The sequence below is a fragment of the Poromitra crassiceps genome (genome assembly GCF_964638095.1).
Source record: "Poromitra crassiceps genome assembly, chromosome: 16".
Taxonomy (NCBI): Eukaryota; Metazoa; Chordata; class Actinopteri; order Beryciformes; family Melamphaidae; genus Poromitra; species Poromitra crassiceps.
The window spans coordinates 343,324-367,815 of NC_139645.1; the positions used below are offsets into that span (position 1 = coordinate 343,324).

A 24,492-nucleotide genomic window follows, 5' to 3' on the forward strand; every position below is an offset into this window, starting at 1 on the left:
ACTTTGCTACGTTCATCATCGTTCAAATTTGGCTGGTGGCTTATTAACATAGGTTCCTGTGATGTGAATAACTCAAAATGCTAAATAATAATAAATAAAAATCTGGTTTCCAGGGACTTTAAATTAAATGTAACCCCGGCCTAAGAGAAACACACATACAGCGATGGGGTGTATATATACCCCTTGCAAATACAACGTGATATAATGAAGTGGGAAGTTTGACCATATGTTTGCACTGTGATATCCACTCCAACAAGATAGCTTACTTGACGGCACACTTTTTCAATAAAAACACATTTATGCCATAACTTTACATAATGTATATTTATGTCACATCATTTAGCCTGTGCTGTGATGTGATGTGCAGGAGCAGCAGGTAAAAGTTATAAAACTAAGCCTGCCCTGAATGAGCCTTGTTCGTAACTTAAGCATAGTCTAGCACAATACTGAGGGTTCAAAAATGTCACCGATAGTTACAGGTGAGCTTACAACCTTTATCTAAAGGTAATAAAGTATATGGATGCATCGGGACCACTGGGGGAGCGAGCCAACACGAGTCAGGGTCTGTGTTTTTCAGTGTAGCTCGAGGCTAATGTAGTTAGCCTATTAAGCATTAGCCTGGCTAATATGCTAGCGTGATGGCAGGCAGACAGACAGGAGTCGGCTAATTAGCATTGGCAGAAGTTTTGCAATGAAAGCTAGAGCAGTTTCTGAAAATGCATTCTAAACAGTCGAAATATTCACATAAACCAACATAGCAAGCAAAAAACAATGAATGTGTGTTTCTCTGTCACTCACTTGTCTCGCGCTCTCCCAGCCTTCACGCTAGTGACGGAGGCTCGTTTGAGTTGACTGCCGCCTCGCCTGGAAAGCAGACGAGAGCAGCCGAGCGCAGTCAGGTGAGGCGTCAACAAGTCACCCAGCAGCACACACTGCTGCTTTTCTTCTTCTACAGTTTAGTTTAACAGCGGTTTGTAAACAAATTAAAACGTGCATTAGCGCCACCCACACTCACTGCTCAAATGACACAGCCCTTCAGATTCCTTATTTTTATTTTTTATGTAGGCATTACAGGTGGTATTTATGTAAAATATGGAGTGACAGCTTGGGATAGATATAAAATTTAAGTTTCTACACTTCACTGTGGGTTTTATATTTACAGTCTATGGTTTTAACCATGGCGCTGGTCGAATCTGCGCAGAATTTGCTCATCTCAAACGAGCCTGTTCGTCACATGCTCCCCTTGCGTGTCAGGCTAATCAACGTCAAAAACAGCACTTCATGTTATAACTTTCAAAATAAAACACATTTGCCGTTTTCTTGAATGATAGAGAGGCAAAGTGAACGTCACTTCCTGCTTCAGCACTGTACCAGAGATTTTCATCTGCATTTATTTCCCCATAGTCTGACTGGGTTGAAGCAGCATGGTGGACTAGCTCTCCCATCAGTGCCAGTGCCGACCATTTCAGTCTGAGCCGGATGCAAATCCCATTCCGCTCCCTGCAAGCTCTTCAATTGGCTCCAATCCGCTCTGACTGCGGCTGCGATTTCCTTTCCACGCCCCCGTGTCGAATCTGTATGCCTCTGCTGCGAATAGGTTACGCAAAAAAAAGGTTTTACTGGTCAAACCAAATGGTTCAGATATACCGTATTTCCGCTAATAGTAACCGGGGCCTTTATTTACTGAGCCGCAGAGAGCCCCCGTCCTATATTAGAGCAGAGGCCTGTATTCGAGTGAGGCCTTTATTTCTTAATATTAAACTCTCATGGACATACTCCTTTATTTTCATGACTTTTATTGCAAAATATTGCATAAAACCAAACAACGCAAATAAATATTGGTGGTCACTCACTCACTCAGTATCCTCCTCCTCCTCATCTAGTATGTCGGTATCCTCCGCGTCCTCATCATTCAGAACAACAAGTTCATTGTTGACCAGTTCCTCTTCATCTTCCTCATCCTCGGCTACCTGTCTGTTTTCCTGGTCCCGCTAACGAAGCTGGGCGAGAGCCTCAGCGGCGCAGGGCTGTCCCTGCTTGAAGCAGTGGATGAGGTTGTCTTGACTCCCGTCAGTTTTCACAGACTGTCCACAAACTTGGAAGGACTTTTTGATCAGATCCTTGTCTAGCTTGTCCCAGGCGGCGATCACCCAGTCCACAAGCAGGCGTCGAGCAGGCGCTTTTAGGTTTCCACCTCCAGCTGTGTACTGCTTATCTGCGTCCCCAGCTATCCACTGGTCGTAGGCATCGTGCAGGCTCTGCTTGAAGGGCTGATTCCACATCACACTGTACCAAATGTTCCGCTGCATATTGCTCTCTTTAAACTTAACGTCAAACTTTCGTCTGCTCGTTTGGTCTCTGCGTTACGTCCGGTTACGTCACACGGTAGATGCGTTGTGTTATGGGAAATTTACAGTACTGTATTCACCGTAGTTTTTGCTCCATCGTTTTTTTTTTTTTTTTACCCGGCCTGTATTTAGGGAGGGGCCTTTATTTGTCCGCATAGGCCGTGCCCCCCGTCCTATATTAGAGCAGAGGCCTGTAATTGAATAGGGGCCACTAATAGCGGAAATACGGTATTTAGAATCGGGAGAGACCATAGAACATTTCACTCCGACCAAAACTTTAAAAAAAAAAAAAAAAAAAATTGTCCGAGTTGATGTCATATCGTGCATTCCTTTATAACTGGGGACTGGTAATCTTATGACTTCAAAGGTCATGAGCTGGGCGGTGACGTCATCAGAGCTGGTATTTCCCATTCCAAACTCATAGGAGCCTAGCAGCCCCAACCTAAAAAATCCAAGATGGCTGTGCCGCGCAACAACAGTAGCCTATAGATGCGTTCCTTTATCGCAAAATAACTCGGATGTGGAGGCTAAATGACATCACATCAGTTTTGTTAGTGTTCCATTTTGTAGACAGTTGCACTGTTATACTGTTTGGCTACACAGTGTTGCCGTACCCGGCTACAAGTCTCGTGAGAGTTGCAACGTGATGTTAGCATATACAGTACATGTTCCGGTATGGTCATGTTAACATGTCCTCCTGCCTGACTCCCGAATTAAATATCAACTAAAGTGTTTATCATGACTCCGAGTCAACTCAACTACACATTTGCAGAAAACTTGAGCTGGGAAGTTCACTGTTCACTGGTCAGATCCAGTCGCTAGCCAGGCTAGCCATTGTTAGCAATAACAATTGACAACATGGCATTTTGCGGCATTTTGCGCATACAAACACTGCAGCCTCATGTCCACACAGATAGATGTTATGCAGTGCTGTGTGTACAGCTGATTTAATGAGACACAAACAAAACACAAGTGCTAAACAATATTACTACGATTACTACTAATGTTGTTGCGCGGTGCAGCCATCTTGGATTTTTGAGGTTGGGGCTGCTGAGGCTCCTACGAGTTTGGAATGGGAAATACCAGCTCTGATGATGTCACCGCCCAGCTCATGACCTTTGAAGTCGTAAGATTACCAGTCCCCAGTTATAAAGGAATGCACGAGAATCGTAGTAATAAAAAAGCCATTCATTTCTGTTTGTGGAATGTGACTGCAGTTATTTTTGTGCACCGAAGGTGGCAGCATTGCACGATTTATTAGATTTCCTTGTAAAAAAAACTATGGGCATTTCAAGTATGGGGATGAGACTGTTGACTACTGTTGAAACTGCATTTAATTGTTTTGCTGTAACTGATATGGCTATACAGTATGTGTGGAGTGTTTACATTTTATTTAGCTATCAAATATGTTAAATTATTGGGCTATAAAATGTTACTGTAAATTGGTAAACAATATAATTTATTTTTGTTATGAGATTTATTTTGTTATTTTTATGGATTTGTCATTCACTATACGATCACAATGTTAAGTCACAATGTTAAGTCAGACAGAAAGACTACATCAAACTGTGGTTGGAGCAAGTTGCCGATCGTCTTGCAGTAGTGCTGACCTGCTGGTTGTGTGTGTCCCACTGTGTGCTCCATCCATCTCGACTCCCGTGCCATAAATGGGTCAACACGCAGGACAGAAACAAGAGTGGTCACACCTTAATTATGTAATGTTATTTAACGTTAATGTGTTTGTGCCGTCTATGTTTCGTTCATATCTGACTAGAGCAATATGTGAAATTCAATTCATTCGGTTAGCATTGTTAGCTAGTAGATAGCTACAATGTTAACTGAACACGGGTTGCTATAGCAACCTGTAGCCTGTGTTTGGGAAGTGCAGTGTGAACGCAAATATGTCGGGGGGGAGGTTCCGTGTTGAGATCCGAGTTGTCATGAATGCGATATAAGCTATCTAGCAGTGAGAGGTGTACCGCACTTTGTACTGCATGCACAGTGAAGATAAAGGCATCCACATACTAGTTTTACTATTGGGAATATGGCAAACAGGCAAATCTCCAAAAATGTTGACGTATCCCTTTAACTGTTGCTGCTGCTGTTGTTGTTGTTGTTGCTGTTGTTGTATCAGCCTGAAGTCAGAAGACAGTGTGATGTCCAGTGTTCTCGTCAATTTCCCACAGACAGTATCTGTTCCTCCATCTGCCTCTTTGGGGAACAAAGTGACGGTCTGTTGCATTGTGGGTAATTGCAGTATTTAATGGTAATTGACTCTAATAAGCAGATAGCTTTCACTAATCTGCCCAGCAAATCTTCCCCCGAGGCGAGGAACCAAGCCGGTGGAGGGGAGCGGAGGCAGCATGGAGAACCGATCTATAGTGTTGTAGGACTTGAGACCACTTTTGGTCTCAAGACAACATTGTGATGGTCTCGGTCTCGTCTCGGACTCGCCCTCCCTTGGTCTTGGTGGTCTCAAGGCGGACTCAGGATTTTATTTCAAAACCAGCCGATACCACAACTGCAGTGACATCATTACCTGCCTGTGTATTGTCTGATTTATTTATTTTTATTAGATTTTTACTGTGATTTGGTGTAAAATGCTCCATCAATTGCAATAACTTTACAGTTTGAAAGTTGTACCGCTGGACCCACTCTCAAAAACAACACAAGAAGAGTAGAAGACTAAGGTTTTTTTTACACTTCTTTCTGCCCACTGTGTTGAGCCTTTCTGAAGGTCAGTCATATGGAATTGCAGTGTTTCAGATCAAAGAATTGCCTTCTGTCAATGAGTATATACTGTACCGCCATTTGTATTTTACTAAGATGAGTAAATAATGATTTATTTCATTGTTAGAGCAATGGCTAAGAGCTTTGAAAAGCACCTCTTAAGTGCAGAAATGCAGCGCAGTGCAGAGGAATTCCTTTTGGATAAGTCATTACGCACAGACGTGCCACGCCAGGACATCAAATTCTGCTCCTAAAATTGGGTAACCAGCAGATTATTCAGTGAGGCAATCAACTATAATTCACTGAGAAACTTTTATCACATCGCAAAGAGGGGTTAATGGCAAATTAATTCAGGAAACTTGGACAGCCTACTTGCCTTCACCTATCCCATAACCCGGAGGGTCGTTGGGGCACCACAGACAGTCAAGCTCTTTCATCTGTCTCTGTCCTCGGCACGGCAGCTCTCATTTTCACAGAGTTTTAATTGAGTCCATTCTAAATCCTCTCGTCTTTTCTTTTGTCCCGCCCTTCCAGGAGGGACAAACACGTTATTTCCAGTCAACAAAAGAACCTGAATTGCATCAAATCACAGATGTTTTGAACAGGTATATGATGTGATGTTATTGTGAGATAGGCCCATCCAAATTACACATGGGGAGAATTACAGTGTATATTGCATGCCTCGTGCAAACTGTATTACAGGGACTGTGAGACGGGAATCTGATTGGTTTGATTGATGCAATGGCCAGGCATTGCCAGGGAACACCTGTGAATAATTCTGATGCTTAAGACCGCCCAAATCCCATTTGCGCTGGCATTTTGGGGGCGCAGATGACTTGGCACGCCCCCAATTTGCACCTGCGGCAGGTGCCATGAACAATTCTGCACCCCCCACACCGAGAATTGCATCCCCACCATATTTCTGGGTTGTTTTAACTTAAAAAACAGGGAGGTCATGTCTACCCAGACAATTATATCCTTTTTAAACGGTTATGTTTCTGTATAAATCATTACAATATGCTCCCATGAGGTGGGGATGCGTTTAGTGGCGGCTGGGCAGGGGTGCAAAACTCGGCATAACACCTGGACACTTGCGCCTGGCGGACTGCATAAAGCAGACGTTAAGGCGTGCAAACAGGTTACAGGATAGCGCCTGTACCAAGATAGGGCAATGGTCTTGAAAATGGTCTCGCATTGGTGTGGTCTTGGTCCCCGCATACCTCCTTTCCCTTCTTCCCCTCAGTCTTGGTCTCACATCCCCATCCCTGCCCCCCCAAACCCCCGCAGTCTTGGTCTTGACTCGGTCTTGCCCCCTTCGGTCTTGGTCTTGGTCTACACACACCCACGGTCTTAGTCTTTGTCTCAAGTCTCGCACCCTCCTCAGTCTTGGTCTTGACTCGACTCGGTCTCGGTTTAGGTGGTCTCGACCACAACACTACCGACCTGCACAGAGAGTCCAGGTGTTGTCTGGTGTTCCTCACAGTCCCTCAGCAGCGTGTAGGTGCAGCGGCCGGGGAAGTAGTAGTACAGCCCGTCAAACGTCTCAAAGTTATACTGGCCCCAGGTGCGACACGCCATCTCCCGCTCTGAGCCCGGGTTCGGCACTGCAAACACAAGGAGAAGAAGGAGAAGAAGCTCCATCGACAGATGTTACTTAGCCTATCATTAAAATATTTATTTTCTCTATTTCTCATGCAGATTACCATCTAATTGACATTTGTATCTTTATTAGATAAATACAGTGCATGAAGTAATGAAATGGATAGTGTCACTATTTACTGAATGTTATTGACTTTAAAAATCCATACAGTATGTTAGCCTCGGCCTCCTGCTGTTTCAAACACAACAGTCTTGCAAAGACAGAGATGCTGCCATCTCTCCACAGACCGACCGACCGACCGACCGACTGACAGACAGACAGACAGACGCCTCATCACCCAAGATTCAAGATTTTTATTGTCACTCCATGGTACAAGTATCACGTGTGAAATTCTTGTGCTGTGGACTCCGTTTACAACATAGTACAAATATAACAGGGCATATGAGTGCAAAAACAACAAGAGACACAACAAGCAATAAGGCAGTATAGTAATAAGACAAGTCAGAGACAGTGGCATATTCACTGCACATAGGTGCACATGTCATGTGCATACTTTAGACGTGCTTAAACATTTTAAATTCGATTAACGATTAAATTCGATTAAATTCGATAACATTAACCCGTTGAACAATTTCAACTCGAGCAAATAATCAAGCAAACCTATGCGAGTGAAGCTTTACAGCCACAAACTTGACAAATTTGATAAGATTTCTTTCTGGCAGGAGTACTGTAAATGATTACTAGACACATTGAAAGAAAGAAAAAAGAATGAATGAATGACATTAACTGTTAATTAACTGTTAATTAAGTTAGTATACCCTTATTCCAATGGGTTACCAATATTTGTATTGTTGATTTTGATTGATTTTGATCCTGCGTCTTACCTGTCTGTCTCTCTGGGTCTTACCTGTCTGACACCTATCTGTCTCTCTGGGTCTTACCCAGGGTAGGAAATGAGTGGGGGCTCCGGGCAAAATAGCACAAAAAAATCTAAAATTGCCCTTGAAATTGGGATGATAGTTTCTTTTAAATGCCCATAAAATAAAGAGTTTAATACTTTATGTATTTTTTATTCTGTATTTGCAAAGTGCGACTCGAAAATGGCCAGGTAGGCATCCATACCTGCACAACCCCCACCCCCTCCAACTACTAGTGTTATTTACCTCAGTGACAGGTAGCGCAAGCTAGCTGGTCAGCTAGTTTCTCTAGGTAACATTAACTTAAGAACATGTGTGGTGCCCTGGACCTGATTGCCAATTACAGGTGCAATCACCACCACTGCCTGTGTGTGGGGGAGGGCTTATTACTCCAGGGAGCCAGGGTTGGCTTGGCTTTCAATGGGTGTGGACCTCTCAGACAGGTCAGGTCATGCCACTGTTTGGTAATAATGGGCTACATGCACAACTCCACTACTTCCTGAAATTAGTCCAGGGCCCCGTTCCAATACCCATACTTCCATACTATTTAGTAGGCAAAAAAAGATTTAGTATGTCCCAATACATAGTATGTCAGATGCAGTATGCCAAGAGTACCAGGATGTTGTACTACATCAGCTCCTATTTCGGAGTATGCATCGATGCATGCTGCTTCAGCCAAACTTCCCCACAATCCTTTGCGCAGCAGGAAGTTATGTCTTCTTCTTCTTCTTCTAATGTTTTATGGCGGTTGGCAAACAACTTTTTGTGCATTACCGCCACCTACTGGAGTTACGTCGCACTGACTGAGCTGCGTGTTCATGAATGAGATCATTAACTTTAAGAAAACCTTGAAATATGTTAAAACCAAACAAGCATGGTGTGTACCAAAACATGCATATCTTGATTCCTGTTTAGATCTCTGACTTAATGTTTTTGCTTTATTTATTTTATTTTGTTTATTTGATTGTCTGTTCCAATTTTGTAAATGTTTAGTCTGAATTTTTTGTATAATGTACTGTTTGTTACTGCCAGACTTTGTTTATTGAATTAAAAAAAAAAAAAAAAAAAAAAAAACTCAAATGTGGCGCTGCGGACGTCGGCGGAAGTGAGCAAGAGGTCGGAGTTCAGGAAGCTCACGTGACGACAGATGTAGTGTGTCCCAATAGTATGCATTTTGCATGCATGCTGCACACTACAATCCATACTTTGTGAGGGCAGCGGCAGTACATACTACAAGAAAGAAGTACAAGTATGGGTATTGGAACGGGGCCCAGCTTCTTTATTTCCTGTCATCACTATTGGATGAACTGATTAATGTCAGGTGTGCTGCAGTCACAACAATGATCATGCACACCTGATGTGCTGCAGTCACAACAATGATCAGGCACACCTGATCTGCACACCTGATGTGCTGCAGTCACAACAATGATCAGGCACACCTGATCTGCACACCTGATGTGCTGCAGTCACAAGAATGATCAGGCACACCTGATCTGCACACCTGCACACCTGATGTGCTGCAGTCACAACAATGGTCAGGCACACCTGATCTGCACACCTGCACACCTGATGTGCTGCAGTCACAACAATGGTCAGGCACACCTGATCTGCACACCTGCACACCTGATGTGCTGCAGTCACAACAATGGTCAGGCACACCTGATCTGCACACCTGCACACCTGATGTGCTGCAGTCACAACAATGATCAGGCACCTGATTCATCAGTTCATCCAATAGTGTAGGACAGGAAATAAAGAAGCTGTACTAATTTCAGGAAGTAAAGAAGTTGTGCATGTAGTCTATTGCTCCTCTTCAAAGTGGACTCAAGCCAGTGAGTCGGGAGGCTTGACCAATTGGTTAAATCCATCAAGCGTCTTGTGCATGCAGGAGACTTAACCTGGGTATGTTGGCAATGCCAAATACAACAACTCAGAAATCCAGGCGGGCAGACTACTAATATGCCGGATCAGCCACTGTTTCCTTAGGGTTTTGATTTTCATTGCTATCCATCTTGTATTGTGAAACCGCCATTTAATACCACTGTGCGTGGTGTGGTTATGTGCCAACGCTCTGTTCTCATTGTACTCCTCTAGTTGGCCACCGTCTCGCTGTGGCAGGGCGCGTCCTGGTCCTTGGTAGCTTGCAGAGTGCTGTTCCGACCCCGTTGCAGCTTCTGGTGTGGTGCTGGTGCAGGCCCGGCTCCAGACCCAAATTACAGAGGGGGCCTGCCCCTAGCTTGGGGGGGCCAAGCTACCCAAGGGGGATCCAGGGGGATTCTCCCCCGGAAGAAGATTTTGTACATTTTAAAGTAAAATTCGTCAACCTGGTGCATTTGAGATAGCCTAGGTAAACCCAGCCACCACGTGACCTGCTCTCTCAGTTCCCAGTCACTATCAGGTCTGAGAGCAGGTCACGTGGGGGATGGGTTTACCCAGGCTACATTTGAGAGCAAAGTGAAGAGGCTAAATCTATGAAGAACTACACACATATCTAATGTGTTGTGACTTTACAAATAATTAGGCCTAAACAATTAATATTAAATGTATTTACACATTGTGCACAAATTGCATTCATTGTGACAAATGTACAATAGTTAATATCCAGCCAGAATCATTGCAAATGGATGTTCAAAGTAACAGTTAGCAATAGCATTCAGTTAATCAATGCCTAATGACAGCCAGATTCCGTTTTAAACTTTAAAACAGAAAAACGGAAAAACGTTTTGTTTTTTTCAATGGGGGGGGCAGTTTGGGGAATGGGGGGGCCCGGCCCGGTCAGGCCCAACGCCGGGCCTGTGCTGGTGTAGGAGGGCAATCTTCTTGTACTCAGGTGGTGTAGTGATAAGGACTAAGTGTGCACATGGTTTTTCTTCTCGCTCTCTCTCTACTCAGGCGCACCGCTGCTGAAGCGGAGTGCGGGCGTGCACTCAGGCACTTCGAGCACCCGGGCGGACGGTTGGCCAGAGGAAGATAGCCTACTTGTCTGAGCAATTTTTTAACTTTTTAACATACCGTATATATATATATATCTTGTACCCTGAACATTTATTGTATTAAAAACTGTATATCTTTGGCTAAACTTGATTCATGCCTCATTCTGGGTGACTTTTAAGAACCAGTCAGTTAATGGTGTTTTTGAATACATTCTTGGTGTTGAGCTCCTTCTGCTCAGTGAAACTGAAGGTGGCGTTGTCAAGGTTAAACACCAGTGGCTCACTTACTGTGAGGTTACCACACATGGAACATGTTTTAATGACTAGAGGTCAAAATTATATAGAAACAGTCGCTGACCCTCTCCTGCTGTGCCCAGGGCCTGAAAAAGCTGTTCAAGAGTCTACTGTTGATATATGCTTTTTGTCTATGCCATAAGGCATGTTAATTGAAAAGTTTTTGCCAAGTACATTACATAACATGTCAGACAATCAACAGTGTTGTTGAGATAGGATATGAGGATTTTCAACTGTGATTGTTTATGAACTTTTAGAAATAAAATATGCTTGGTTAAGAGTCATTGATTGGTCTAAGCCTATAGGTATTTCCCAACATTTGATAAAACTGCACAGGAAATTATCCAAAATGCCCCTGAAATATATTTCACAAGGGCAAAAAAAGAAGTAGCCGTTGTTAACCTGTCTGACTCTCTGTGTCTTACCTGTCTGACACCTGTGTCCGGTGGCCTGGTACCGGCTGCAGTCACAGGACTCTGGTCGAACGCAGCGGCCACCATTCAGACAGGGAAACACACAGGGATCTGAAAACACACACGCACAATTAATAAATCATTTTTCCAGTAGCTACAGTAGTTGACCAGGTTGTGCACCCAGGTTATGATCTTAAATATCAGATATTTCTGCATCACAACCTTTTATAACATTTCATGTCTGTAAACCCCCTTTGCCACCTGGGTACGGCTATAATTTACAGTATGTTTAACAACAAGACAAGCTGGACTCAGTGTGTTAGTACCTGGGACTCGGCGCAGTGATGCTCTCCCAGCTTCCTTGGACTGTCTGGACAAAAACAAACCATTGACTGGAGATTGTATGGCTGGCAAGGTACTGGCTGCTGTGGTGCCTGTGCTAGATGCTGATTGGTTAGGGGATGTTGAGTTGGTTGGTGATTGGTTGAATTGTGTTGAGCTGTTTGGTGATTGGTTGGATGGTGTTGATATGGTTGGTGATTGGTCTGAGGATTTTGAGGTGGATGAAAATTGGTGTCCTGGCATTGAACTGGCTTGTGATTTGTTGGATGTTGTTATGCTGGTTGGTAGATGGCTGGATGTTGTTGAGTTGGCTGGTGATTGGCTGGATGTTGTTGAACTGGCTGGTGATTGGTTAAATGCTGTTGAACTGACTGCCGGTTGGCTGGATGCTGTTGAACTGACTGTCGGTTGGCTGGATGCTGTTGAACCGACTGTCGGTTGGCTGGATGCTGTTGAACCGACTGTTGGTTGGCTGGATGCTGTTGAAATGACTGTCGGTTGGCTGGATGCTGTGGAACTGACTGTTGGTTGGCTGGATGCTGTTGAAATTACTGTTGGTTGGCTGGATAACGTTGAACTGACTGTTGGTTGGCTGGATGCTGTTGAAATGACTGTTGGTTGGCTGGATGCTGTTGAAATTACTGTTGGTTGGCTGGATGCTGTTGAAATGACTGTCGGTTGGCTGGATGCTGTTGAAATTACTGTTGGTTGGCTGGATGCTGTTGAAATGACTGTCGGTTGGCTGGATGCTGTTGAAACGACTGTCGGTTGGCTGGATGCTGTGGAACTGACTGTCGGTTGGCTGGATGCTGTGGAACTGACTGTGGGTTGGCTGGATGCTGTTGAAATGACTGTCGGTTGGCTGGATGCTGTTGAAACGACTGTCGGTTGGCTGGATGCTGTGGAACTGACTGTCGGTTGGCTGGATGCTGTTGAAATGACTGTCGGTTGGCTGGATGCTGTTGAAATGACTGTCGGTTGGCTGGATGCTGTTGAAACGACTGTCGGTTGGCTGGATGCTGTGGAACTGACTGTCAGTTGGCTGGATGCTGCTGAACTGGCTGTTGATTGGCTGGATGTTATTGAACCGGCTGGTGATTGGCTGGATGTTGTTGAACTGGCTCTTGATTGGCTGGATGTTGTTGAACTGGCTCTTGATTGGCTGGATGTTGTTGAACTGGCTGTTGATTTGCTGGATGTTGTTGAGCTTGTTGGTGATTGGTTGGACGGTGTTGAACTGGCTTTTGATTGGCTAGATGCTGTTGAGCCTGTTAGTGATTGGTTGGACGATGTTGTGCTGGTCAGTGATAGGTTAGATGATGCTGAGCTGGCATGTGATTGGTCCGATAACACCTTGCCTGCTGTTGAGCTAGTTGGTGATTGCATGGAGGTTGTTGAACTGGCTGTTGATTGGATGGATGTTGTGGAACTGGCTGTTGATTGGCCGGATGTTGTTGAGCCCGTTAGCGATTGGTTGGATGGCATTGTGCTATTCAGTGATAAGTTAGATAATGCTGAGCTGGCCTGTGATTGGCCAGGTAATGAGTGGCCTGGCGTGGCATCTGGCGTCCGCTCTGAGCTGATGGCAGATAGGCCGGGCGTGGCGGCCGCCTGGCTTCCTGCTGGCCAGGAGGAAGTGGTGTTGGTTTGTAACACAGCAGCTGCCCTCTGAAGCTCCTGCAGAGAAACAAATAAACAACAACAAACTCTTCAGGGAAACAAACAAGAAACTCTTCAGCCACAGTTTGATCCTGGACCGACCCAACGTATTAAAGCCGATTATTTACACACCGGAGCCTCTGCGGCGTTTTGCAAAGCCAGCGAGTCGCTGGGAACAGTTTGGTTTTCTGCAAACCAAAACTAAGTCCTCGTAACGCAAACCGATTCTCTTAATTAATCACGCTAAAGTTCCCCGACTTTAATATTAAATTAAGCAAATTAATCTGTTACCCGAGAGCCAAGAAACAAACTGGGCTCTCGGGTGACAGATTAAGTAAGGATTTGATTAAAATGTCGGACGCCCAAAAACATGTTACAACTCTGTGTTTTGTTTTGGCTGAAATTCCTCCCAGAGTCACAGCAGCTGCAGCTAATGAGGACGGGGAGAGAAAACTGCTGTCATCCAGTCTTCATTAAGAACAGGTGACACACACGCACACACACATATACACACACACACACTTACACACACGCACAAACGCACACACATACACACACACACACACACACGCACAAACGCACAAACGCACACACACACATATACACACACATATTCAATATGGCAAATAGGCAAATCTCCCAAAACGTTGGCGTGTTCCTTCAATTTGAAAACGTTGCTGCATACTTTGAAAACTACACAAAACTAAAACAGCGTTGAATATACACGTATCTATATATATCTATATATATATATATATATATATATATATATATATATATACGTATGTAGGAACGTGATATCCAACATACTTTAGCTTCAGAAATGTCACATAGGCCTATCTATGGAGGAAGGCTGTGCTTCTCTGGTCTCAGCTCTGAGCTCCAAACCCTCCCTCCAGAGAGAGCTGTGTGTGTGTGTGTGTGTGTGTGTGTGTGTGTGTGTGTGTGTGTGTGTGTGTGTGTGTGTGTGTGTGTGTGTGTGTGTGTGTGTGTGTGTGTGTGTGTGTGTGTGTGTGTAAACGTGTGTGCGTAAACGTGTGTGTGTGTAAGGGGGTGTTAATTGCTTTGTTGGTCCTACAGTGTGGTGTTGTGGATTCTCACGCCTCTCTGAGCCGGAGGTGAAACGGGACAAAAGCTGCGACTGATGGAGCCGATAGCAGTGCACACACACGCACGCACGCACATGCACACACACACACACACACACACACACACACACACACACACACACACACACACGCACACGCACGCACGCACACACACACACACACACAGCCACTCTATAGTCCTGCTGGGACACCAGAGTCTGTTAATACTCTAACACTTTAGATTAGGACACACATAAGTAAGGGATACAGTTGTTACTCATTTAGTTTGCCACTTTACTGCTAGCTTTCCAAGGCAGTGCATTGTGTGTGTGTGTGTGTGTGTGTGTGTGTGTGTGTGTGTGTGTGTGTGTGTGTGTGTGTGTGTGTGTGTGTGTGTGTGTGTGTGTGTGTGTGTGAGCTTTCCAAGGCTCTGCACATTGGGCTCTTTTGTTATTTAAATGTGTTGTTTGTTCTTTACAAAAGACCCCCCAAATCAAATCAGAAACAACTGTAATGTAAGAAGACCCCTCCTCACACTTATTACATGGCTACTTACTAAATAAATATTGATTTAAAAATTATTGTATTGCTTCCGCTAGAAAATAGTCTGCTAGATTCTAGTTTGGCACTACGTCCACAGCAACGTTAGCCTCGTAAAGCAGCCGGTCAGGTGAACCAGACCGTCACCCAGTGTTTGCAGTGTTCCTTCAGCCAGTCAGCGTTGGATCCAGTCAAATCCAAATCCACTCGGGAGAACGGCGAAAACATCTTTTCCGCTAAGAAAACTCTGCTGTTGCAAACTCCTGTACTTGCTTAATTGTTGTTATTGAGTCTATTTCTGCAATAACTGGCTATTATGGCTATTTAAACTCGACAAACGTTGACGTTACTGCTTGAGGCGGACAGCCATGGAGGCAACCATTACCGTTTCGCCAGCAGCGTTCCTGATTTGCCGGTTACGATGTCAACTATGAGGCGGGTCCCGGCTAGTGCCCTTTGTAAACTGTGAAAGTGCACACCCACCCAGGGCTGGAGGCCAGACGGTCTCACAGCACGCTTTACATCGCTTTACACCGTAAACCAAGGAAACAGGAAACAAGTGCGCCAAAAAAATCTTCTTTGTTGCGATTATCTTGACGCGGCGCGGTTATGTTAGCTGGCTTCTGGTGTGGGCTAAACACTATATTGGCTTGTTACTGCATCAGCATCATAGTTTTTCAATAGCTATATGTGTTTAGTCTGGGCACCTTCCACCCCGCTTTTTGTCATGGGGCGTAAACCACGGAACCAGAATGAACACCGGAAGGCAGTGCGCCAAAAAACATCTGTGTTGCTGTTAGCTTGATGTCTCTTCCCTCGATTAATTGTCTGATGCAAAGCTTCTGTATTGGCTTAAAAGATGTGAGATTGTGAATCCGCAATGTTTCTAAAAGAACTTCGGTACGTCCATCTTTTGTTTTGTTGTTTGCCGTTCTGATACTTGGGTCAAATTGTCAAGTTAACGTGAAAGTTGACGAGCTAGAAACGCTGCCATCCGGTCTAGGGCGGGCTCTAGGCCGGAACCAGTAGGGTGACAAAATCAATTGTGGGCGGGAGCCAGGCTCTTTCTCGCCGAGAAGAGCCTGGTGACGCGAGGTTAATATGTGTTGGAGTTGTTTGTGAGTTTACACTACACGACTGCATCCAGAGTCGGCTTAGAAATTCAAACATGTTTGATATAATTGTTGTGGCTCCGACTGGTGTCGGGAGGCAGTCTGTTCCCATCACACACACTTGATGATTAGAATCTGTACCCATCAGACACTTAGAGATTTTGGTGCCAATTGGCCACAACAACTGCAGACTAGTGTCGACAAAGACAGACTCTGCCAAACTGGGAATCCTAGCTAAAATCGGGGGAATAGTCTTGTAGTGCAGGCAGCCTTTTTGATATGAAGTGCCAATTTCAAATGTACTTGTCAATCAGTGCCAAAGTTGTTTATTTCCGCTGGAGGACCATTGTCTCTTTCAGACTGACATTTTCATCTGGGGGTCATGAGAAAGCCAGTGAGGGGTCGTGACAAAGACGCAGCCACTGAGGGCCACTGGAACACCTGTCTACATCCGCTTTACCACCCCAAAACGGTTGCTGTGAAAATAGTCTATAGCTGCGTTGTGGTGTGTGTGTGTGTGTGTGTGTGTGTGTGTGTGTGTGTGTGTGTGTGTGTGTGTGTGTGTGTGTGTGCGTGCGTGCGTGCGTGCGTGCGTGCGTGCGTGCGTGCGTGCGTGCGAAACCTACCTGGCCTCCCTGGGAAGAGGTGTCCCATTTCTGCAGCATTATCCTGCTGCTGCTGCTGGAGAGAGAGAGAGCGAACCAGAGAGAGAGAGAGAGAGACACACACAGAGAGACAGACAGAGAGACACAGAGAGAGAACCAGAGAGAGAGAGACAGAGAGACAGAGAGTGAGAGAGAGAGAGAGAGAGAGAGAACAAGGCCTGGTTTGTTCTGCTGCTACATACTGAGCTGACTAAAGGTGGTGATGATGACAATAATACGATGATAATAATAATAGAAAATAAAATAAATGTTGTGATTTTCATAATAAAACAATACTCACTTATGAAAGTCATTCCAGTTAGAAATGTTGGCTCTGTCAACAGCACAGGAGACTTGCACTGCAATTAAAAATAAATAAACCAAGGAGAATCACAACCAATTTTCTGAAAGTGAATAAATCAAACAGGCAGCACAGACCAAACCAATCAAACAGACAACACAATCAAACAGCGAGCACAGACCAAACCAATCAAACAGCGAGCACAGACCAAACCAATCAAACAGGCAGCACAGACCAAACCAATCAAACAGACAACACAATCAAACAGGCAGCACAGACCAAACCAATCAAACAGGCAGCACAGACCAAACCAATCAAACAGGCAGCACAGACCAAACCAATCAAACAGGCAGCACATACCAAACCAATCAAACAGCAGCACAAACTAAACCAATCAAACAGCAGCACATACTAAACCAATCAAACAGCAGCACAGAGCAAACCAATCAAACAGCAGCACAGACTAAACCAAACAGCAGCACAGACTAAACCAATCAAACAGCAGCACAGACCAAACCAATCAAACAGCAGTACAGAGCAACCCAATCAAACAGCAGCACAGACCAAACCAATCAAATAGCAGCACAGACCAAACTAATCAAACAACAGCACAGACCAAACCAATCAAACAACAGCACAGACCAAACTAATCAAACAACAGCACAGACCAAACCAATCAAACAACAGCACAGACCAAACTAATCAAACAGCAGCACAGACCAAACCAATCAAATAGCAGCACAGACCAAACCAATCAAACAGCAGCACAGAGCAAACCAATCAAACAGCAGCACAGACTAAACCAAACAGCAGCACAGACCAAACTAATCAAATAGCAGCACAAACCAAACCATTTTAGCATTTTACTAAATGGAAAAAATGGCAGATTAAATATCTTGGTGCTCATCCCTAAACCGGGAGTGGGCGTAACCTTGGCTCTCTATTCTGGTCAACAAACGATTTTTGGGTACAACTATATGGCCGGACGGTGACTACTGAATCTTTGATTACATACTTGCTAAAACATTTTAGATTTTAACTAGGCTATGTGTGATTGTGACGATCTGTGAGAAAAGAGTGTGTGCGTGTGTGTGTGTGTGTGTGTGTGTGTGTGTGTGTGTGTGTGTGTGTGTGCTATAACGGATTTTAAGGCTGGAGCCAAGCCAACCCGTGACCTACTGAATCGTGATTGACCACATTTCACTTCAAAAAGGGGTTTGTTTTTTTATCTCTCCTGATCCTAAATAGTTGAATCACTTGTTGACCAAGTAACACTATTTTTTGCATTTTACGAAATGTCTATGGGAAATACAATGACAGTCCCTTGGTTCATATGCTTAACCCGGAAGTGGGCATGCCTTTGACTCTCTATAAATTCTAGAAAATTAACACAGCTGCTTTTCCTTGTGGATGTCTCCAAATGTTTCCCACAGAAAGTGTTCTCCTCTGAGCTGTGACTGAGCTGAGAACATCACAGGCACAGAAGGTGTTCTCCTCTGAGCTGTGACTGAGCTGAGAACATCACAGGAACAGAAAGTGTTCTCCTCTGAGCTGTGACTGAGCTGAGAACATCACAGGAACAGAAAGTGTTCTCCTCTAAGCTGTGACTGAGCTGAGAACATCACAGGAACATAAAGTGTTCTCCTCTGAGCTGTGACTGAGCTGAGAACATCACAGGAACAGAAAGTGTTCTCTGAGCTGTGACTGAGCTGAGAACATCACAGGAACAGAAAGTGTTCTCCTCTAAGCTGTGACTGAGCTGAGAACATCACAGGAACAGAAAGTGTTCTCCTCTGAGCTGTGACTGAGCTGAGAACATCACAGGAACAGAAAGTGTTCTCCTCTGAGCTGTGACTGAGCTGAGAACATCACAGGAACAGAAAGTGTTCTCTGAGCTGTGACTGAGCTGAGAACATCACAGGAACAGAAAGTGTTCTCCTCTAAGCTGTGACTGAGCTGAGAACATCACAGGAACAGAAAGTGTTCTCCTCTAAGCTGTGACTGAGCTGAGAACATCACAGGAACAGAAAGTGTTCTCCTCTGAGCTGTGACTGAGCTGAGAACATCACAGGAACAGAAAGTGTTCTCTGAGCTGTGACTGAGCTGAGAATATCACAGGAACAGAAAGTGTTCTCCTCTGAGCTGTGACTGAGCTGAGAACATCACAGGAACAGAAAGTGTTCTCCTCTGAGCTGTGACTGAGCTGAGAACATCACAGGAACAGAAAGTGTTCTCCTCTGAGCTGTGACCGAGCTGAGAATATCACAGGCTCCAGGCAGTAATTGTGCCAAACAACTGACTACCATCAAACTGCAGATATTGAAAGTGGTAAAAGGGACTGGGTTGGTTGGTTGTTATAATCTAGGGTCAAATAATGCAGAGTCCTAAGGATAATTTCAACCATTTCATAAATCCTGTTTATTGTAGTTTCAAATATATAACTCTAAACAAGGATATTAGTCATACCAAACTCATCGTTATTACACTATAAATTGCAAACACTCATTTGGTGTCACAAGAGACCTTAAAGTTGAAAAAAGACACAGCCTTTGCTACTATTACATTTACCACATACATAACGTTATTTGTATTTGCACATTATATTATGACTAGATCTCAATAGAAACAGCTGTAGACTGATATAAACTGTGCGATACAGCGGCAAATAAAGAAGGATATTAGACATACCAGCATACATACCAAAGTAACGAGCATAAAGTGTCATGCCTGATTACGCTATAAACTGTTTGGCCACATTATAATTATTTGATGACAAGACAAGAGACATTAAAGTTGGACAAAGACTGCAGCCTGTCTGCCCTGTCGGCTGACTGGCCTCTCTGTCTGCACGCAGGCTCACCCATTGATACACTTTTATGTCTAAATCCATCCAAGATTCAGAACTCACTTCAGAGCAACCTAAACCTGCAGCAACTTATACAGAAAGAAGAAAAGAGAGAGAAAAGAAAACAAGAATAATAATAATAATTTTAATAATAATAGTGAATTAAAAAGGGGGGAACTCCTTGTCATAATTGCACATGTTGATGATTTTATTGCATGTTTGTTCCTTAATGTAGCTTGTATCAGTTTTGATGCTGCTATGTTGGTTAGGATCACCTAACTGTTTAGGGTTACCCTAACACTCTCTATGTGTTGGTTAGGGTTAGGATCACCTAACTGGTTAGGGTTAACCCTAACACCCTCTATGTTGGTTAGGGTTAGGATCACCTAACTGGTTAGGGTTAACCCTAACACTCTATATGTTGGTTAGGGTTAGGATCACCTAACTGGTTAGGGTTAACCCTAACACTCTCTATGTTGGCGGCTTCCCTTGAAAAATAACTCTTTGTATCTCAGCGGGACCCCAAACAAAGGTTAAATAAATAAATAAAGCACGTTCAGACTGTTTGATCCAGATAAAAGCAGCTGCCTGGGCCATAGAGCAGCGAATAACATTTGGGCAGAGAATCACACTTTTTCCACGTTCTGTACTGGTATAATTATACTTTCCAAATACTGTATACCTAAACAATGATATTAGACACACCAAACAGATATAAACTTCTGAAACAATAGTGTAGTAGCCTATTGCCTATAATGTAATAATGTAAATACCATGCCTTGGACCACAATTGTGATTAAATTCAGTTACAGCAACAGTTTAACAAAGAACCAAATACTGTACCAAAGAACAAAAGAACTAACACTAACAGCCTATTATTTTGTGGCCATTCAGTGGATCACTTTTTGGCAGTCTGTGTAAAAGTAAAGTAAATCATGTTTATTATAGTCTAGTTTTCAAATACAGGCCTAAACTAGGATATTAGACATAGGCCTACAGTTGCTTGTGGCCAAATTAAATTAGTAACAACTGTACCAAACACACATAAACACCAGAAACATTAGGCTACTATGGTATTGCCTATAATCATGTAAATGCTATGCCTGATTACACTGCAAACACTTCTTTGGCCACATTGTGATTAAATTCGGTTACAGCAACATACTTTAAAGTTGGACAAAGGCAAACCTGTGCTGTGAGTCTTTGTGGAAATTTAACAAAAGAACTAAAAACTCCAAACACTTAACAGCCTATATTTAGTGACCACTCAGCGGCTCACGTTTTGGCAGACAATCACCCTTTTCACAGCAGGTCTTACATGATAAATCAGTGTCAGATAAACGGATACTGTCCGTGCAAAAGCAAAGTCAATCAGGTTTATTATAGGCTACTGTAGTCTGGTTTCCAAATACTAGGCCTAGGATATTAGACATAGGCCTACAGCTGTTTGTGGCCAAATTAAAAACAACCGTACCAAACACACATAAACACCACAAACATTATGGCTACTATGGTATTGCCTATAAATGCTATGCCTGATTACACTGCAAAGACTTCTTTGGCCACTTGTGATTAAATTTGGTTACAGCAACAGATTTTAAAGTTTGTGTGAGTGGTAACAGCACAGGTATGTCGTTGTAAAACTTTAAAAAAACAACTAAATACTAAAACTTTAACACTTAACAGCTTATTATGTTGTGACCACTCAGTGGCTCACTGTCAAATTCTGTTACAGCAACAAAGTTGGACAAAGGTGCTTGCGTGAGTCTTTAACAAAGAACAAAAGACTAACACTTAACAGCCTATTATTTTGTCATCACTCAGTGGCTCACGATTTGGCAGCCATGCAGTCCCCCTTGTTCCACACAGGTCTTACCTTGGTAAACGAGCATCAAATAAACAGAGAGGAGGTCCAGAAGCCTTGTCCAGCTCAGGTAGCTGGGAGAGGGATCCATTCCCTGCTACAGCCTCTCTGTGCACCTGCACACCTGTCTGCTGGTCCAGCTACAAGAACCCCAGACACCTGCTCATTAGCATAATATATGCACAGGTAGGCAGGGAAGATGCCACACTCAGCGCTTTCCAAAATAAAAGCCTTGGGTTTTTATCTTGCCTAGTGGTCAGTGTGGCTTTGTCTGGCTTTTATTTGGAAGTGGCGTCAGGTAACATTTCAACAATAAAAGCCTCAAAGCAGCAGCATAGTCTCAAGCCAGACGCTCTTCTACATTATGCGAATGCAGCTAAAAGCAGTCTGTAATTCATGCCCACAGAACATGGAGAAAGGAAGTTGGGGGAAAAACGCTTCATACCGGAGGAAGGTCGAACCGATGCAGGTGATTGGAGAAATACGAGCGGATGTCCGGGACATCCCTCTATCATTGCTCATTATTTTTCCTGAGTTTCCCTTTCCGTTTTGACCAGGTTTTCCATGCTCGACATAGACGTTTAGGCAGAAGCATTTGAAAATTGCAAGAGCCAACCGTCTGTTTTAAGCAGCAGCATGTCCGGTTAGCACCTTCCAAAATAAAAGCCTTGCTGTTCTGGCAATGCCCCTGCACTAACACATTTTAGGAAGTTTGTTGATTATGGTGGGTGATCCATTAGTTTGAATACAAATAAAATGATAATTCTGATGATAATAATAATAATATAATGATGGGTTAGGGTTCTTCCCAGGGTTTGAGGGGGAAGATGCCCCCTTACAAGATTTTATATTTACTTTATAATCTCTAAATGTGATTACTTGAGCATATTTCTTGTTTCCATGTTATATTGACATTCAAATGTGTACTGTACATGTATGAAAATAAACATTGTTTATGCTTTGATGTTTTGTTCACGCTCTCTCCCTCTCACACACACACACACAATTATGATTAGTATTAGTATTATTTTGCCTTATGATCGTCACTATCTGGATTTAACACTGCCTCTGTTTGCCTCTCAGTTCCTCATACAAATAATAAATATCAATAAACAGCAGATCCAGCTATTTGAAAAGCAAAACTTGAACAAAGTGTGAAATAACCTTTAACACGGAGTCAAACCATTGATACAATTCATAATGAACAGATCTGACAGAACAAGCCTTCTCTGCTCCAGCAGTGCCCCCATGTGGCCAACAATGGCAATTAGATGACTGAAAATTAAAACTGGGAGAAACACAAAAGTGGCTTTAAATAAATACTGCTATTTTGTACATAATGCAATTGCATTGCAAAAATGAATACAATAATAATAATCAGAATCAAAATCACTTTATTGGCAAGTAGGTAATCAAATTACATACAAGGAATGTTACTTGTGTTGTCATGGAGTGTAGCGGTAAAAAAAAAAAAAAAAAAAAAAAGTCCAAAAATATACAGCAAATGAAGATAAATAATATACAAGAATAACTGACCAAAGAAGCAAAATGTAAGACATAAGATCAAAAAGTAAAGGATACACATACATAAATAAATACAAAAAAAAGAATACAAATTAAATGTATTAAAAGAGATCAAATTGAAACTAACAATGAAAAGAGAGTGTCAGGTAAGGTTAGATGGTGTAGTGTGTGGACCCAAATGCAGAAGAGGAGAAGGCAGCAGGCAAGGTAATGCAGGCAAGGCAGGCAAGGTTTGTTGGAGCAAAACAGTCTTTACTGAAAACTTCAAAAATACAAAATAACAAAATCCACTAGCCAGAGGCTAGGCTATACTCAGGACCAAATGTCAAAATACACAGAGCACTAGGACAGGGTGATACATACCAAACCGGAGACAGATAGACAATGACGTGACAAGGACAACACACAGACTGAGACAATATTTACACAAAGGAATCATCAGGAACATGAGGGACAGCTGGAGAGGTAGGAACACGGGGCAAAACTGGAGAGCTGATTGGTGGGTTGAACTCAGGTAATGGGGCAGACTAATGAGACACATAGGCAACAGGTGGGAGGAATTAAGACAGACTAACAAGGGAACATGGGCAACAAGTGGGGAGAAGACAGACTAATACACAAGGGAAAAACATAACAAAACTCCTTTCTCTACTAAAGGTCCACTGAGTTTACTCCTCAGAAATTACACACATAATATAGCAGGCCACACCGTGGCCTGGGCGTTACAGAGAGTAACAATCTGAAATTAATATTAAAGTGAATTAATAGAATCAGAAGGAAAAGTAATAGCAGTTCACACGAAAAAGGTTAAAAGATGGAGCTGTTGATTTCTCAGAGTGACAGCTGACTGACTGGAGAGATGCAGCATCTGAAGGGTTAAGCCACCATGTTGTCAATGTCAAAAGTCCTGTGTTTATGTTTTTTGCTTTTAATGTGAAGCAAACCCAACACTGTGAACCAACACTGTGTCAAATGATTCTATGTTGTGTGATGTTCTGCAATTTTCTCATGTGAAGACAAATGTCCCCTCGGGGACAATAAAGTTTAACCTGAAATTGAAATTGGATTTAAAAAACTGGACAATAGAGACCGAGGTATACCTGCCAACTCTCCCGATTTTTCTCCTGCTGTGCTCCCAATTGGTCATTTCTCCCGTTAATCTCCCGATTTCAATCAAATGGCCGTAGCCAGTGGTGTAGTCTGGTTTATTGTAGTGGGTATATTCCCCCTTCCCAGCCTCATACACACCCGTGTGGCTTCTGCGTTAAATCACTGGCTTTCCTGGGGAAGCTAAGCAGGCCTGGCTGTGGTTAGTCCTTGAATGGGAGGCCATCTGGT

General features: G+C 43.4%; 1 protein-coding gene across 1 annotated transcript in view; it reads right to left on the bottom strand.

Moving 5' to 3' along the window:
* Nucleotides 1-16,641, bottom strand: part of otog (otogelin) — a gene marked incomplete at both ends in the record, with an annotated part of 184,575 nt that extends 167,934 nt beyond the window's left edge. Inside the window, 5 exons of the mRNA XM_083652849.1 lie at nucleotides 6,522-6,682; nucleotides 11,248-11,346; nucleotides 11,950-12,829; nucleotides 13,102-13,254; nucleotides 16,603-16,641. Of these exons, the coding sequence (XP_083508975.1) occupies nucleotides 6,522-6,682; nucleotides 11,248-11,346; nucleotides 11,950-12,829; nucleotides 13,102-13,254; nucleotides 16,603-16,641 (1,332 nt within the window). The remainder of the gene's footprint in view (nucleotides 1-6,521; nucleotides 6,683-11,247; nucleotides 11,347-11,949; nucleotides 12,830-13,101; nucleotides 13,255-16,602) is intronic.
* Between the last annotated feature and the right edge of the window lie 7,851 nt (nucleotides 16,642-24,492).